The 15,002-nt window shown below is 38.6% G+C and overlaps 1 protein-coding gene and 1 long non-coding RNA gene across 2 annotated transcripts in view; one reads left to right on the top strand and one right to left on the bottom strand.

The window, feature by feature from the left end:
• Positions 1-8,526: 8,526 nt before the first annotated feature.
• Positions 8,527-13,002, top strand: LOC140950801 (uncharacterized). The gene is made up of 3 exons (XR_012167209.1): positions 8,527-8,663; positions 11,446-11,523; positions 12,935-13,002. It is a non-coding gene; the product is annotated as an uncharacterized lncRNA (long non-coding RNA).
• Positions 13,003-14,551: 1,549 nt separating this feature from the next.
• LOC140949566 (uncharacterized) overlaps positions 14,552-15,002 on the bottom strand; it is a 465-nt gene continuing 14 nt past the window's right edge. The window contains exon 1 of the mRNA XM_073398723.1: positions 14,552-15,002. This exon is cut by the window's right edge and continues 14 nt beyond it. Within this exon, the coding sequence (XP_073254824.1) occupies positions 14,552-15,002 (451 nt within the window).

Here is a 15,002-nt window from a genome sequence, read left to right as displayed (position 1 = left end):
TATCATTGCAACTTTTGAATTGCTTATTATTTCCGCCGGGCGACGACCACTTTCCTTGCTGCTGAAGACAATTTTCAACAAAATTCTTCAAGGATTCTAAGTCGCTTGTCCATATTAACCGCTCTCCGTTCAGCTGGAGGTATTGCCAATCAGAACCATCAAGTTTAAGCGGGTATAACTCGGTGTCTGGCTCCCCAACGGCTTTGTCGTCGGAGCCAGAAATATCATGACCTTCCGCCATTTTCTCACACCTCTACTACATTTTTGATGTCATTTCCTGGTTAAACACAAAATTCTTCCAAATTTGGTCATCAGTGACTGGTTATGGTGAATTATGCGTGTGCTTTTAGCCAATCAGAATTGGGGAAATATTTTGAACGAATAATAATTAGCAATTAATGAATGGGACTAAGTAGGATATGAAGAATTAGGCAGATCGAGGAGGGTGTTATCCACCTCGGCCGATTTCTTTATATCCTACTCAGCCTCATTCATTTATGTCTCAATCAGTCATTCAAAATAATTCCTAGTTTAAAAAAAGCTAAAACATGCTTACCTTCGTCGATGTCAAGTTCACCTCCATAATGGATGTTTAGAAGATAAAGGGCTGTTCAGGTCTGCAAAGATACTCCAAATAGCAGATTTTGTCCATCTAGTTGTCTTCTTGCTATGTTTTTAGACAATAGTTCGTCGTAAAATGGGTAAAATGTTCCGCAGACTGTTCCGCCATTTTTGTTTTCACAACCAAAACAAATCAACTTCGTCCCCATGTCTTCCCGGTTAACGGTGCCTTAACCTACAAGGAAGCTGCATTTTTGACGTCATCGGTTGATTAATTGCAAAGTTCTTCCAAATTAGGTCAACAGTAGCTGGTTATGGTGAATTATGCGTGTGCTTTTAGCAAATCAGAAACGGAGAAATACTTTGAATGAAAAATAATAATATTTAACAGCTGGAGAGATAATGACGGGAAATTGCTAAGACCCTGACATCTTCATTTTTTTTTTTTTTTTCAGGAAACTGTGAGACATGGAGGACATGCTCCGGACTGAACAGCCTGGTTGGGTTGTGGAAAAGTTGTAATAACAGGTAACTGACTCGACGAACGATTTTTGCTAACAATAACGTAGGATAATAATACAAGGACCGGTTGTAACAAGTATCGAGTATTTTCTCAGACTCTTTAATTGTCCCTTAAACTTACAGTACGTCCTGTAACTTAAATTTTTTTAACTTTTTCCCCTTTTTTTAAATAACCCTCGAGGAAGTAACGTTCGTGGCAATAGTAATAGGAGCCCAAGGGTCATAGAAAAAGGAAAAAAATCGATTTCATAAAATAGATTAATGCTTTGAAAGCTTTCGTACGTTTGTTACATTGCTCAAAAGGTTCTTCGAATCAGCCCTCCAAAGAAACTGAAAGCTACCGACGATAGCTATTTAAAACATACGGTCTGGCAAACGGCCTCCCTTATGGTTACGTAAAATCCCTTAAGACAGCGCCAACTGAAGTAATAATTTAAATAAATAAACCAGGAGCCCAAGGCAATAGGGAACTTTACCAACGACGACGGTGACGGCGACAGCAACGGCAACGGCAACGAGAATGTCAGAAAAGTAACAGGTCTATTTTAACAAGCAAAACAACCATTTTGCACTTGCAGCAGACCTTTTGGTACAATTCATTGCTGTACCAGTACGACCTCGACGTGGAAAAATTGCCTTTTGCGACGTTTTATGGAGGACGTAAACACACGACGACTAAAACATATACATCGCATCTCTTTCGATAAGATAAAAAAGCGAGCTCATTTTAATAGCGAGGTTTAAGCTGCCGTCGGTGACGTGGTTGCTAAAGCTTCCTAACATTGTATCAACTAACCGCCACCCATTCACCTCTCTCTCACACTCACACCCACACGCCCCATTATATTCCCCTAACCCTCACCTCATATATTTTATAGGTGTGCAAAACTTGGCAGAATTGGTGGGAGCTGTCAGTATTGTCCCAGTTCCTGTTGGAGGGACCCCCGAATCCCGGCGAAGGTGTGGAAGTGTATATGTTATGGCGCACCTATTTCCTGCTAAGGAAAAAGGAGTAATTATAAACGTAGAACTGGCGTTTCAAACATGATCTTTAGTTACAAAGCTATCAGAGATAATCAGCTTTACGACAGTTAATCAAATCAACTGTTATTTTCGGATACTGGTAATCGTCATTAAAAAAGAATCATTCAAGGTTATTTTTTCCGTATAATTCCTAAAGGAAACTGATTTTGTTCACAGTAGATCATAGCCAGTCATTAAATCAAGAGAGGAGGACGATCGAGGTATTGTGTCCATTTTATGACTTTTATCACTGGTCACCCGCCCATTACGTTTACCCCCATTTAATAAACTATCCGTCAGGTTCTTTTCTCTTATTGTTTGCGGCGATTCTAACTTTTCTGCTGATGAAATCCTAACATGTGACTTCTTAAACAAAAGCTACTGACCAATATCCGTTCCTGCTCGATGCTGTGAATACTGTGACCTTTTAAAAGACGTACTTTCTAAGAAAACTTTAAACGCCACCTTACCTTCCACATAGGCAATTACTGGGAACTCGAATTCCTTCAAATAACAATTTCAACGTGACACTGGAAAACTTTTCCTTTAATATGATAAATGGTCTTTATTGCTTTTCATGAAGTCAAAGCTCTTCGAATTCACCTTTGAAGACAGACAGACCAGTCTAGGAAGTTAAAACCTTTTCATCGGGTTTTGAAACAGCTCATAAATAAGATATCCATTTTGGCTTTGTGGTCTGGGCCCAGTTGCATAAAACGCCCGCAACAATTACGGGTATACGAACGTTTACTTGTAGCTTAAGTGAGTTGCATTAAATCTCTTGAGTGGTCCACTTAGGGAATTCACTTACCGTTTTCGTTAGTGTTCACTAAGTGTCGTTTATGCAACAGAAATTGGGCGTGTAAAACATTTTTTACGGAAAAATAGCACGTAAATTTACGGGTCCCAAGTAGGTCCCTTGTCCTTACTCTTTTTACCAAAGTTAAAGGGATCTTTTACTGAGAAGTAAAAAAAGGTTTTTCTTTAAGTAATCCCTTTCTAATGCGCTTTAATTTAACCTGTGATGTACACTTTCAAGCCGTCGTTATCAAAAAAGAAGAACAACAAACATTTCCAGTAGATATTGAAGTAAATAACGATTGCATGAAAACTTTTCATTGTGAGGTTTAAAAGTGTTCGAAACGACCAGACACTTTCTTTTCATTTAACGATGGTTAGCTTAAGAAAATAAAGCGAGAACAATGTGAGTAAATAACAAAGTACTATTTCAAAGTTACGTGTATGTATGAGCTACAGTAGTATGTTACCAAGTAAAACAGAAACTTAGGAGAGTGCTAAGTGCGTTCCATGCAACACCCGTAAGTGTACCCATAACAACCCATAACGGATTCGTGAGTGACCTACTTAAGTGAGCACTTAAGTCAAGGTTTTATGCAACCTGGCCCTGGTTCCTTTATATTATATTAGTTAAATCACAGGACGTAATCGTAAACGTGATCAAAACGATTTTAAGAAAGTTTGTTTTGACGAGCATCAAAACTCTTCAAAGGAATGATTTGACTAATTATCAATTCAGTTGGGTGCCGTTTTCTCCGTTCTTGTTTCCAAACCCCAAACTAGTTGTTTTATTTCGAGAAAAAAAAACAATCGCTGCTCCCGTTTCTGCGCTTTACAGTTTGAAACCGTTTCGTCCAAGAACAAGAACGTCCTTTCATATTAAAGTGCATTAAGGGCAGCACGGTTTCTACCACGGGTTACGCAAAATCTTTACAGTCATTTTCAAAGCACAAAACCGATAATTTCACAAGGCACTATTTCCCTATCCTCTCCTTGCGCCTTTACCAGTCGAACCTTTCCCACGACTCTGACCGATGTACGGAGTGACATTAGAGAAGTTAAGCATCACGTTTAAGTACGTCAAACGGCAAGCGCGAATTTGTACCGCGTGACCAAGTTTTCCCTATCTTTACTTGTCGTTTACCGCTTCATTATCTCTACACATAAATTAGCAGTTTCACGCATTTTTATGATCCGTAAGAATTGTTTTGAGCTGTTTTTATCTGCTCATTTTATATTTTTAGAAATTCTCGACTTGAATCTCCCGTTTGCCGTTTGCTTTATACGTGAAGCTTAAACTCCCCATTAAGTTTAAACACTCTGGAGTGAGTCTTTGCATGTGCTGTGGACAGGGCTATGATTCAATACTGATTATGAGAGCTGCCAATATTGTTCCAGGGGTGGTTGGTTTTCAAATGACAAACAGGGCAGCAAGGTAGATGATTCGTAGAAACTGAAATTACTTTGTCAAGACATAAACAAGAAACAACCCAGCCGAGCAGGGCAGCATTGCAAGACACCTGTTCCGTCCTCCCTAAGTACTTCTGAGTTGCAGATGCGGCTGAAACAATAAAAGCTAACTCTAGAATCTCTCTAGGTTTTTATTCATGAGTTACACTACTACATGAAAAATTTCTGCAATTTGATTGGCTTAGAGGAGTGGTATTTGAGGTTAATTTAAAATACCTACATGTAGAAGTTACAAACCTTTTCCGGGTAGTAGTATAAACAAATAATTGCATGATTTGGACGTGATATTTGACATAAATACCACTCGTGATATTTCAGAATTGTCTCAAATTTCACTCGCCTAACGGCTCGTGAAATTACGTATAACAATTTCGAAATATCACTCGTGGTATTTATGCCTAATATCACAAAAAATCATGCTATTACCTATACAAATCTAAGTAAATTCTTGCCTGAGAGTCTTAGAATTGACAGAACATTTTTAGCTTTCTTAAACTTGATATTCAAATCATTTATTACCTTGGTATTTAACTAAGCTTTTTAGGATTTTGGTAGTTTCATGGGACCATAAGGGAGACAACAGTGCGACTGTAATTACCAACCCTATTGAAATTAAGTGTCATTCATTCATTCATTCATTCATTCATTCATTCATTCATTCATTCATTCATTCACCTGCTATTAAGGTTTTTTTTTCAGGGAAAATAAAGCGCGAAAGTCGTCAGACGGGGAAAGAACAAAAAAAGAAGAACAAGGAGGAGGAGGAGGAGGAGGATGAGGAGGAGGACCGCCTGATCTCAGGTTCAAGAATCTCAGGCGTTTAAGCCGATCCAGCATTGTTGATGAAGCTGGGCCAACATGATGGATTCATTTAAACCGGGATTTAGGTCTCGTCGTTTATGATCTACACTTTTCATCTCAGAGAATTAAATGCTGTGTGTACTCCATTTCTTTAATTAGTAACTTTCATGAAACCATCTCATTCCTAAGCTTTAATCTAAAAATGAAGTAAAATCTTTCTTACGAATGAAACACTGAACTTATTTTTTTCCCGTTTCATTTCATTAGTGCACTAACGTGAATTTTGTTTCTATGAATGAACTGCGGTTTCCTAGTAAAAAGTGAAACAGGGATATTTGTACCAAGTAAAGTTTTGCAGGACAATATCAATAGGAATCCATGAAATTTTTCACCTGAGATATCTTTAGCCAAACAAAAGAGTGAGTAATTTTGAGACTTCACGCCGTGAAGTTACAAACCCAGTGTTACAATATCTAACTTTTAGTTACTGAATTCTCTTGACTATTTAGTTCAAAAGGCTTTTTGATTTTCAACTTGTGTTTAAAAAAGATCTACACAGATTTTTAAAAGGAAGGTTTTGTCGTTTATGTCGTCGGATTGCATATTCACCGTGTATTCAGATGTTTTGACAAAACGTATATTACACTTTCACCACGGCCAAAGGCCAGAGTACTTTTTCAGTCAAATATACGAACACGATTAAATAAGTATGACCATTTTGTCGTTGGTCAAGAGGGGTCCCGGCAGTGGGTTGATGTGATGAAATAATTATATTTAAATTTTATTTTCAGAAATGATTTTGCATCATCGCGTCATGTCCTTTTTATTTTTTTTATTTTCCATGGTTTTTCCTTGAGTAACACATTTTAATTTCGGCAAGATGTCATCCGAGACGTATTTTCCTGGAAGATTATTGTCCTATTGCATTGCGACCTTTTGATCACATGACTGTCCAAAGACTATTTATTCCTATTGGTGATACTCTATCATCCAGCGTACTGGAAAGAATCCCTGGACGGTAATTCTTCATTACAAACACAGGTAGGCTAACCAATCGACTTGCTTGCATTGACCGCTTGCTGTTAGTCTAAATTGCACTGACACTTGGCAGTTGACTTTCGGTGTAGTGTAGTAGTCATTTATGTCTCCATAGATTAAACAAGTTTACAGAAACAAATAATTAAGAAATAACTTAAGAGTTGATTTTCTCATTTCTTTGACTGATATTAGGCCCCTCTTAAACAAACAATCGAGTATAGGTTACTTAGGAGTTTTTTCCTGCTTTATCAATTTATTATACTTTTCTCTCGTGAAGATCAAAGAACTCAGAAAAATTAAGGTGCACTTAGTTGCAGTCATTTTCTGCTTATTTATTTCCTGTTCCGCAAAAACAAGATCTGTAAACATATTTAGGTAGCCTTGTTTTCTCAGTCCCTCATCTTTTTAAAACCGATCCTTCATTTTCGCCTCCACTATTCCCCAAGTCGCGAAAAGTAGTCTTGTTGATTTAGGTGCGATGCAAAATTTGCTGTCGAAGAATGGCTCGCTCTACCGGAATTGTCATTATTACAAAATTTACCTGTTTCTCACGTCATAAAAGCAATAGAAAATGAAGCAACGAAGCAAGCAACGCCCCACAAGTCGAAAACGAAGACCCTCAGTCGCAGTAGGACAACGAAGCAGTGATGTCAGCTCGAAAACGAACCACTCTGACTTGAAAACGAAAAACCACAACTCTAAAACGAAGCATATGTCAAAAGCAAAGCACTCTTGACTCATCATCAGCCCCAGTTAAATCCTTAATGCAAATTAACATTTTAAGTCAATTTTAAGCCCCCAGCACCCCCCACACTCCTCCCTCATGTATTTATCGCCATTCGTTGAGTTGTTTGTTTCTATGGTAGGACTTTTGCCGTCAAACGATCTTCTAAGAGTTACCTTTTTTATCAGTTTCTTCGAAATTTTAATTTTTTAATTGATGGTAGAAGTGTTAGGAATATAATAAAATATATCATATTCATCTTTTTTTGGAAGTTCCTTCTTTTCGCCCCCCCCCCCCCCCCCTCACCCCCCGCTTAAGTTGTTAGATTTTTATTTACCTCAGAGTGGAGTGGGGTATTTGCACACTGGAAGGAGGTAGACCCTGAGCACTTAACATGTGTCAAGGCATCTGGATTTCCCTCTGCTAATTGGTCAGAAATTATTTCCTGATCTGAATCTGAAAATGACTTTGGCTTAAGCTTGACTGTTAACTGACGCAAATTGCGTTACATTTTAGTGGCACTAGATGTCGCTGACATAAATATGATGGATAAAACTCCAGTTTGGATAATATCAATCTACAAAGCACCACTAGATGCTTGGTAAATTTAATAACTATCCAATGTAAGCTCTCGATGGCGGTAAAGTAAACCACAGCTTAAAGACGGTTGCTACATGGTGATAATATTAATTGAGAATTTTATACCGTATTTCTATTAGAATCCAAGCGCTTGCTCCTGCAGCATGGCGCAGAGTGGAACCAAAGCAGGATCTGAGAGCGATGGGCAAGAACTGGATTGCGATAAGATCACTCTAAAAGGTGAGGATATTTATAACAAGGTTAACAGTGTATTAGCAAGCATTCAGTTGGGGAAATTTTTTAACATCTTTTGGTAATTTTTACAGCAATCGTCAGCCACAACACAAAATTTGATTTCAAGATTATTCCTAAGAAATATTGTAAGAATCTAGTTGACAGGTTAGGTTAAATTATTTTAAATAGTTTCCGGGCCTCTCCAGCTTCAGATCAAAGAAGACCTTCACAACGCATGAGAACGACACGGATCCAATACAATTATATTTTCTAAGTAGGTTTAGTATGATCGTCCGGCTGAACGTAGTCCTGAATAGGACTATTGTTGTCGATAGTGCCTGACGTTTCGACAACCTGTGCGGTAGTCATCTTCAGAGTCAAAGTGAGTTAATGGTATGAAACTTTGGTTATGGACCTGATTGGTCAATTAAGTCACGATGTTATTGGTCGTCTGTCAGTTAAGCCGTGATGTTATTAGCTGTGAAGGCTCATAAGGTCAATTATATTTTGTCAGTATCTAAAGGCTTAATTAATTTTTACCTGTGAAAATTTGAAGAGAGACTAGTTAAAACAATTGTATTTTAAAATTTCAAAATATGTTTAAATCTTGTTTTGGAAGATCATAGCAGTTCCAAGGGTTAAAAAGAAAAGGAAATGATAAATCATCAATAAATTTTGAAATGGAAGGCGCATGAGCCAATGTTTCGCAAATTACATTTTACAAGCTAAAAGTACACTTGACATGTTGCAGCAATTGCAGAAGTTTACAAGAATGACGGTAACGAGGAGTTTAAGAAGAAGAATTTTTATGGCGCCATTTACTTCTACACTGAAGGAATTGGAATGAACTGTAAAGATAAAGAACTGAACGCAAAGCTGTACAGCAACAGGGCGGCGGCACATTTAAATTTGGGTGAGAAGTTCTTATTGTTTGTTATCGATGACTTATGCCCCAATTCACACCAGCTAAGTATGTTTAATTAAACCAGGTTTTCAAAAATGACGAACAGATAAGGAAAACTGGAAGACATGCAGTTTTTCACACAGGATTCAAATGAAATTCATCATGTTTTGTGTTAAGTTTGCACTAAATTTACAACCAACTTAAGTCAGTAAGGAGCTTTCATGAAGGAAACAGTTTTAAACCGTGTTTTAATAACTGAACAGCTTTTAAACATGTTTAAGCTTTGGTGTGAATGGATCCTCAGTTATGTGTGAATGGAGCCTCAGTTATTAGTTGTCAGATTGTAGTGATGAAGGTTGCCCGGGGAGGTTACTTGGATTAATTTTTGCTGGGTTCGTGCCGAGGGCCTCTCAGACCCCTACCCCATTATGGTCTATTCTGTGGCCAAATAAAGATCCCTTCTCGGTCACTTTTGGGGAAATGTAATTTTCGTGATCCCAACTTAGTAACTTTCTGTTTACGCATCTACTTTATAAAGCCTTTCAACTAAGTCACGATCACCCTGAAATGAACTGACACATTGGTTAAACTTTATGCAAAAATCTTCCCATTTTTAAATCCCTACCTACCTGATCCCCCAAATCCCGAAAATTTGCGATCCCATTCTAGTAACTCTAATAAAAATGCAATCCCATTATTGTCAATCCAGCCGTGAAAATGCGACCCCATCCAGCGGCACATTCCCATTAGCCTAGTACTAGGAAGTACCCCCCGGGGAAAGGTTGGTAGGGTGGGGAGGGTAGGGTAACATCTATTGCCTTGCGTTTTGAAACGTTTTCCATATAAAGATTATTTTCAACGACCACATCATAACGCTTTAAACACTAAAAACTATGGGAAAACAGCAAAACTGCCAAAGATCAAACTGGATTTTGCCGCGCGCAGTAGTTTATAATTTTTAGGTGCCTTGATTTCGATTGGCTTTAAGTTTAAGAAACATTAATACTAGAGCCAGGAACGCCTGTAATTTCTATTGTAGCTTTAAACGGTTTTCAATTTAGTGTGTGTTTGCTCTAATATGTATTTTTTCTTATATATTTTAATCTGAATTCTTAGTTACAGCAACCGGCCCTTTATAGAGCACACCGGAGGGACCTTGAATCGGTGTCCTCATTAGCGAAAGTCCGTTTTAAATAGCGGGAGTTTATTTCAGTCAAACAACTATAATGTATTTTTTTGCCTGGGATTTAGCTGCTGTCCTTATTATCGGGGTGTCCGTTAGAACGGGGCGTCCGCAAGGCGAGAGTTGACTGTATTAGATTTTTAATTGTTAGTCAGCAGGACCCCGTCAATTGACAACAGTAGTTTGTACTGAGGGGTTATCCTAGATAAATTTAAGTTTCTGGGAAACTGCCCACCTACCCCTCCCCTAAGCCAACACTTTGCCTTAAGTAAGAAGTAAGTGTCAATGTTAGCTTAGGGGAGGGGTAGGTGGGCAGTTTCCCAGAAACCTAAATTGATCCTAAATTAGTTTATTACTATTTCATAAGTAGGTTGAGTAACTCATTATTATTATTATTATTATTATTATTATCATTATCATTATCATTATCATTATCATTATCATTATCATTATCATTATCATTATCATTATCATTATCATTATCATTATCATTATCATTATTATTATTATTATTATTTAACTCTCTTTACTGGTAGTGGCTATGTAACTACGGGCAGGTTAAAGTGGCGCCAAGTATTCGTCCAGTGCAGGGCCTGCCATAACGCTAAGTGCTACGCCGAATTCTTCTGGGCTGTTGTGCATTCAGGCGAGGATCCAAGTCTTTGTAAGAAGGGTTGGCTGATACCAATCGGCCACGAAACAAAACGTTAAGTTTAGTTTGTCCTATATGGCACCCCTAACGCGTTATAATAGAGGAAAGATGAATAGGAACCTGTAAACCCGCAAATTCTTACAAGTTGACAAAACATCACCATCCTAATCATGTCTCTCAGTTGTAGTACAAGATATCTCTAATGAAACGGAAATAAAGTGCGAAATAAACTCTTCTAACAAACATGTAAGTCGGTCAAAAAAGGAGCGGCTAGCCTCCCAACCCACCAGGGTGGCAAAGGGGATTTCCGTGACGCGTGATGGGACCCTGAGTATCAGCGTGATGTGTGATCGAGCCTAAATAAGCCACGTGAAGCGTGACTGGACATAGCAGTGTGATGTGTGATTTACTATTTTCGCAACGCGTGACGAGTAAGTTTCCTTTGAAATTTCCTTGATGGTTAATTTCGTTTGAAACTAGAAGCAGAGACATTAATAATAGATAGTTATGACACCAACTTCTCGTCCTTTTTTTTTCGTTCCTCGACCTCTGATTTCCTCAGATCAAATGATAATAGGATACTTGTAAGTGTAGTTAATAGCAGGAGCCCATAACCCGGAGCGTGCAAGTTCGATGCGCGCGTGTCACGGCGTTTTCACGGACCAGTCTATTTTTAGAACGGTTTTGGCGCAAATTTTGAATATTTTTTAAATTCCACAAACCAGTCCATAAAATGAAAGAAAAAGGTCTATAAAAACGTGACATAGGCCTAGTGTGGAAGTTTTTCGCTCCATTTTATGGGCTCCTGTTAATAGTTTTAACTATTAAAATTTTTTACTTTTCCGTGGTGCGTGATAGCTTTAAAAAAATCGGCATGCTGTGTGATAGGTATCCCCCTTTGCCACCCTGGTCCACCTTCTCTGGCGTTTTGTTTTTCATTTAAATTCTTTTCACAGGAAATTACACTGAAGCAATAGATGATTCAAAAAGTGCCACAGACTTAGATCAATCTCTTTCAAAAGCTTTTGGACGAGGTAATAATCTCTAATTATGTGTACAGACAATTGGACATGTAGCGAAACCTTGAAAACTTGAGGATGTTCATATTTTTGCCGTGTTGTAAGCACCACAATACTACAAAATTACAGTGTTTATATAGGATGAAGTTCCAACCCAGAAATTTGAAGGAAATAATGAGTAAAAACCCCTGAAACTTGCTCTGCTGTTAGTTGTTAGTATAGTCTTTATAAAGTTCACACGCAGTTCCGGGAAATCTGTTCAAATTCTTGCTCCATACAACACACATGGCCCAGACTCTGTGGGAGTTCGTTAGACTTTGCTAACAACAAGAACTTAATTATTGTTAGTACAACTCAAAATCTTAAATGTCGATCGATAAAACGGCTTCCAAATGGCTCTAGAAGCCAAGAGACAGTAAATAGCAAAACAAAAACACAAGGTGAGTCATTTTATTTCTATGTTTGTCAAAAAATGGAATTTAGGACATATTTTGTTTATTTCTGTACATTCTCTTATAAATTCGAAGTCTAACGAACTCCCACAGAGTCTGGGCCGCCTGTACATGCAAGAGTATTTTCTCGTATTCAATTGAGCAGATTTCCCAAAACTTAACGTAGACATTTCAGATGACAACAACTAACTGCAGAGCAAGATTCAGGGACTTATAGCCGTTATTTCCAATAAATTTGAGGGTCGGAACTTTATCCCATGCAAACACTGTAAATTTGTCTTATCATGGTATCTATGTGGTAACATGGAGCCTGGGTTATATTACCTGTGTGTTAAATAGTAACCTGCGATCCCGAGAAGGCCTGATCGCAGACTCTAAATCGTACCGTCGCTTCTTGAACTGAAAATATTTTTCAGTCTTGTAATTTGTATAATTGAAAGATTATTAAGGTCAACAGAGGATTACATGGAGATACCCTGTCTTCAAATCCATTACACCACCGCAGGAGCCCATATCCCGGAGGGAACAACTCCCATACTATGCCTTATGTCACGGCGTTTTTATGGACCAGTTTATTTTTAGACACATTTTAGAGCACTTTTTCACGCGAAAATAGAATTTCCATCATGTCTATGAGCGCATTCTAAATATAAGATATCAAAAGGAAAACTAAAGGCAAAAACACCATTTTAGGTTTGTAAGTTTTGCTGACTGGTTTGTGGAAATTAAAAGATATTCAAAATTCGCGCCAAAACCGTTCTAAAAATAAACCGGTCCGTGAAAACGCTGTGACACGAGCGCATGGACGTTGCTCGCTCCGCGGGTTATGGGCTCTTTACCAGCCATTATTCGGACATTACATAATTCAAATCTCTGTTCCATTGTCGATTACTGTGCTCATTCAATATAACTATTGTAAATCCATACGTAAATGTATTGTGTTAGATAAATTTAACTTCATCATGGTTTTACAGGAGCAGAAGCCTGCATTCAGTTGAAAGCATTTGCCGAGGCCATCAGCTGGTGTGATAAGGGATTAGCAGTATCTTTTAGCTTCTTTTGTTTACTGCAGCTGATAGAAAAATTTTCCTAGGATCATTCTTCGTTACAGCTTAATATATCCCCTATCAACGTTATTATTGATGATACTAATAATCAGTGACCTCGAATCTTTCTCGTTGATTTGCTGTGATGAAAAGTTCTTCGATAAGCATTCACAATCATTTCAACTGCAAACTGTCGCTATTGCCTCGAATCTCTAAAAGGGAGGATTAGTCACATGACTAAAGGGGCGCTTGGAATGGTCACCTGAGCTAAAGAAAAATGCAAATAACTTCAAACGTGCGCGATTGGTTTCTTGTGATTTTGACGGTATTAGCGCAAAAGCCGTATCCTATTTAGGCTTGTGTGCGCGTCTCTGTATTCTTGCAGCGTTCTGTTAGGATTAAGTTTAGGTGGCCTGGGGACCACACTTAAGAAACGTAGCACATCTTGCTCCATGTAAGGTAATCCCAGGATTCCATTCAGTGTCTTCTGGATTCCAGGAGCAAGATTCTGGATTCCTTGTCAGGGGAACTTGGATTCGAATCGTTAACGGATTTCCGGATTCCTTGAGCTAAATTCCAAAGCCCAGGATTCTAGCCTTTCATAAGGAAAAATTTCTCAGATTCAGGAACCCGGGTGACCTTACAAGAGGCGACACATCTAGGATCTCACCGGGGCAAGCTGACACTAAGGCAATCTCTTTGCTTTTTGTAGTAATTTGTTTCACATTTGCTAGCTTTATTTCCATTTTAATAAAAGTTATTCAACAGTTTAACTTTTACAAGATCGACCCGAATAATCAGAAGTTGTTGGAATTGCGGAGCAGATCAGAGAGAGAACAAAGAAAACTGCAAGGTGGAGAAAAGGTTAGGATGAAGTACCTACTATCAGCGCTATTGAATAAGCATCGTTGGATGAATTATGCCGAACAAGGATGGAGTTTGTATGAAAGCTGAGTGACATAATTACCTTATTTTCAAGCACAAACACACGACATCTTTAACTCTGCGTAAAATTTCTTCAAAACGTTTGTTAGTTTGTTGGCAGTTCATGAAAAGGAGCGGGTTTTTTAATTCAGATAATACTTTAAAAAGGAGTCGACATCCTTTTTGTGTATTCTTGGTACTTTTTTTGAGTCGGAAATTCGGGCGGCTATTTCTTCTTGATAAGCGTTTGAAAAATTCAAGCCATTTTCTTCAACTATTGATGCGAAAGTTTTTTTATGTCCATGTATGAGAGCTAAACCGGTAAAGCGAGCCCTCACCTCATTCATGTATACTTGTGCATTTAATTCATTCGCCACTCCAGATACTGTGAGTTGGGTACAAGCTTTCGGCGCAACGATCATTTGGTTGCCTTGAGTACCACCGACTAATCATAGCTAAAGCTTGTCCACCCAAACGATCCTACAAATCGTTGCGCCGAAACCTGTACCCTTACCTCACCTCACCGATACTCTTCGTGCCTCGTGGCACTTAAGGCCTTCACGGAGTCCCTCCACTTATCTCAGTTAGCCGCAATGGTCTTCACTCTTCCTGCCACGATCGTCATCCCGCCTCTGCCCTTTCCTTTTCAACCGTTTGCCTCCAGGTGGTTTTTGGTCTTGCTCTTCTTCTTTTTCCTTCTGGTGCCCAAGTCATTGCTATGTTGCAGTCGCTGTTTTGGTCCTGTTTTAGTATATGTCCAATCATTTTCCATCTACGCTGCTTCACTTCTTTTGTCATAGGTTTCATATTTGCTCTTTCTAAGAGAAGCAGCTCTTCAGTACTGGCATGGTCCTGCCACTGGATCTGAAGGATTCTTCGTAGACACTTGTTATCAAACACATCCACTGCTCTGTCATCCCCCTTGTTCACTTTCCATGTCTGACACCCGTACAGCAGAACTGGCACTATCAGTGTTCTATACAGCCTCAGTTTTGTTCTTCTTAGGGTGGTGTTTGAGCGCCATATCCTCTTTAATCTGACCAATGCACTCCTCGCTTTTGAGAGTCTGTTT

The sequence above is a fragment of the Porites lutea genome, chromosome 10 (assembly GCF_958299795.1).
Source record: "Porites lutea chromosome 10, jaPorLute2.1, whole genome shotgun sequence".
Taxonomy (NCBI): Eukaryota; Metazoa; Cnidaria; class Anthozoa; order Scleractinia; family Poritidae; genus Porites; species Porites lutea.
Note: the sequence above shows the minus strand (reverse complement) of the source record. Positions and strands in the feature narration are given on the sequence as shown.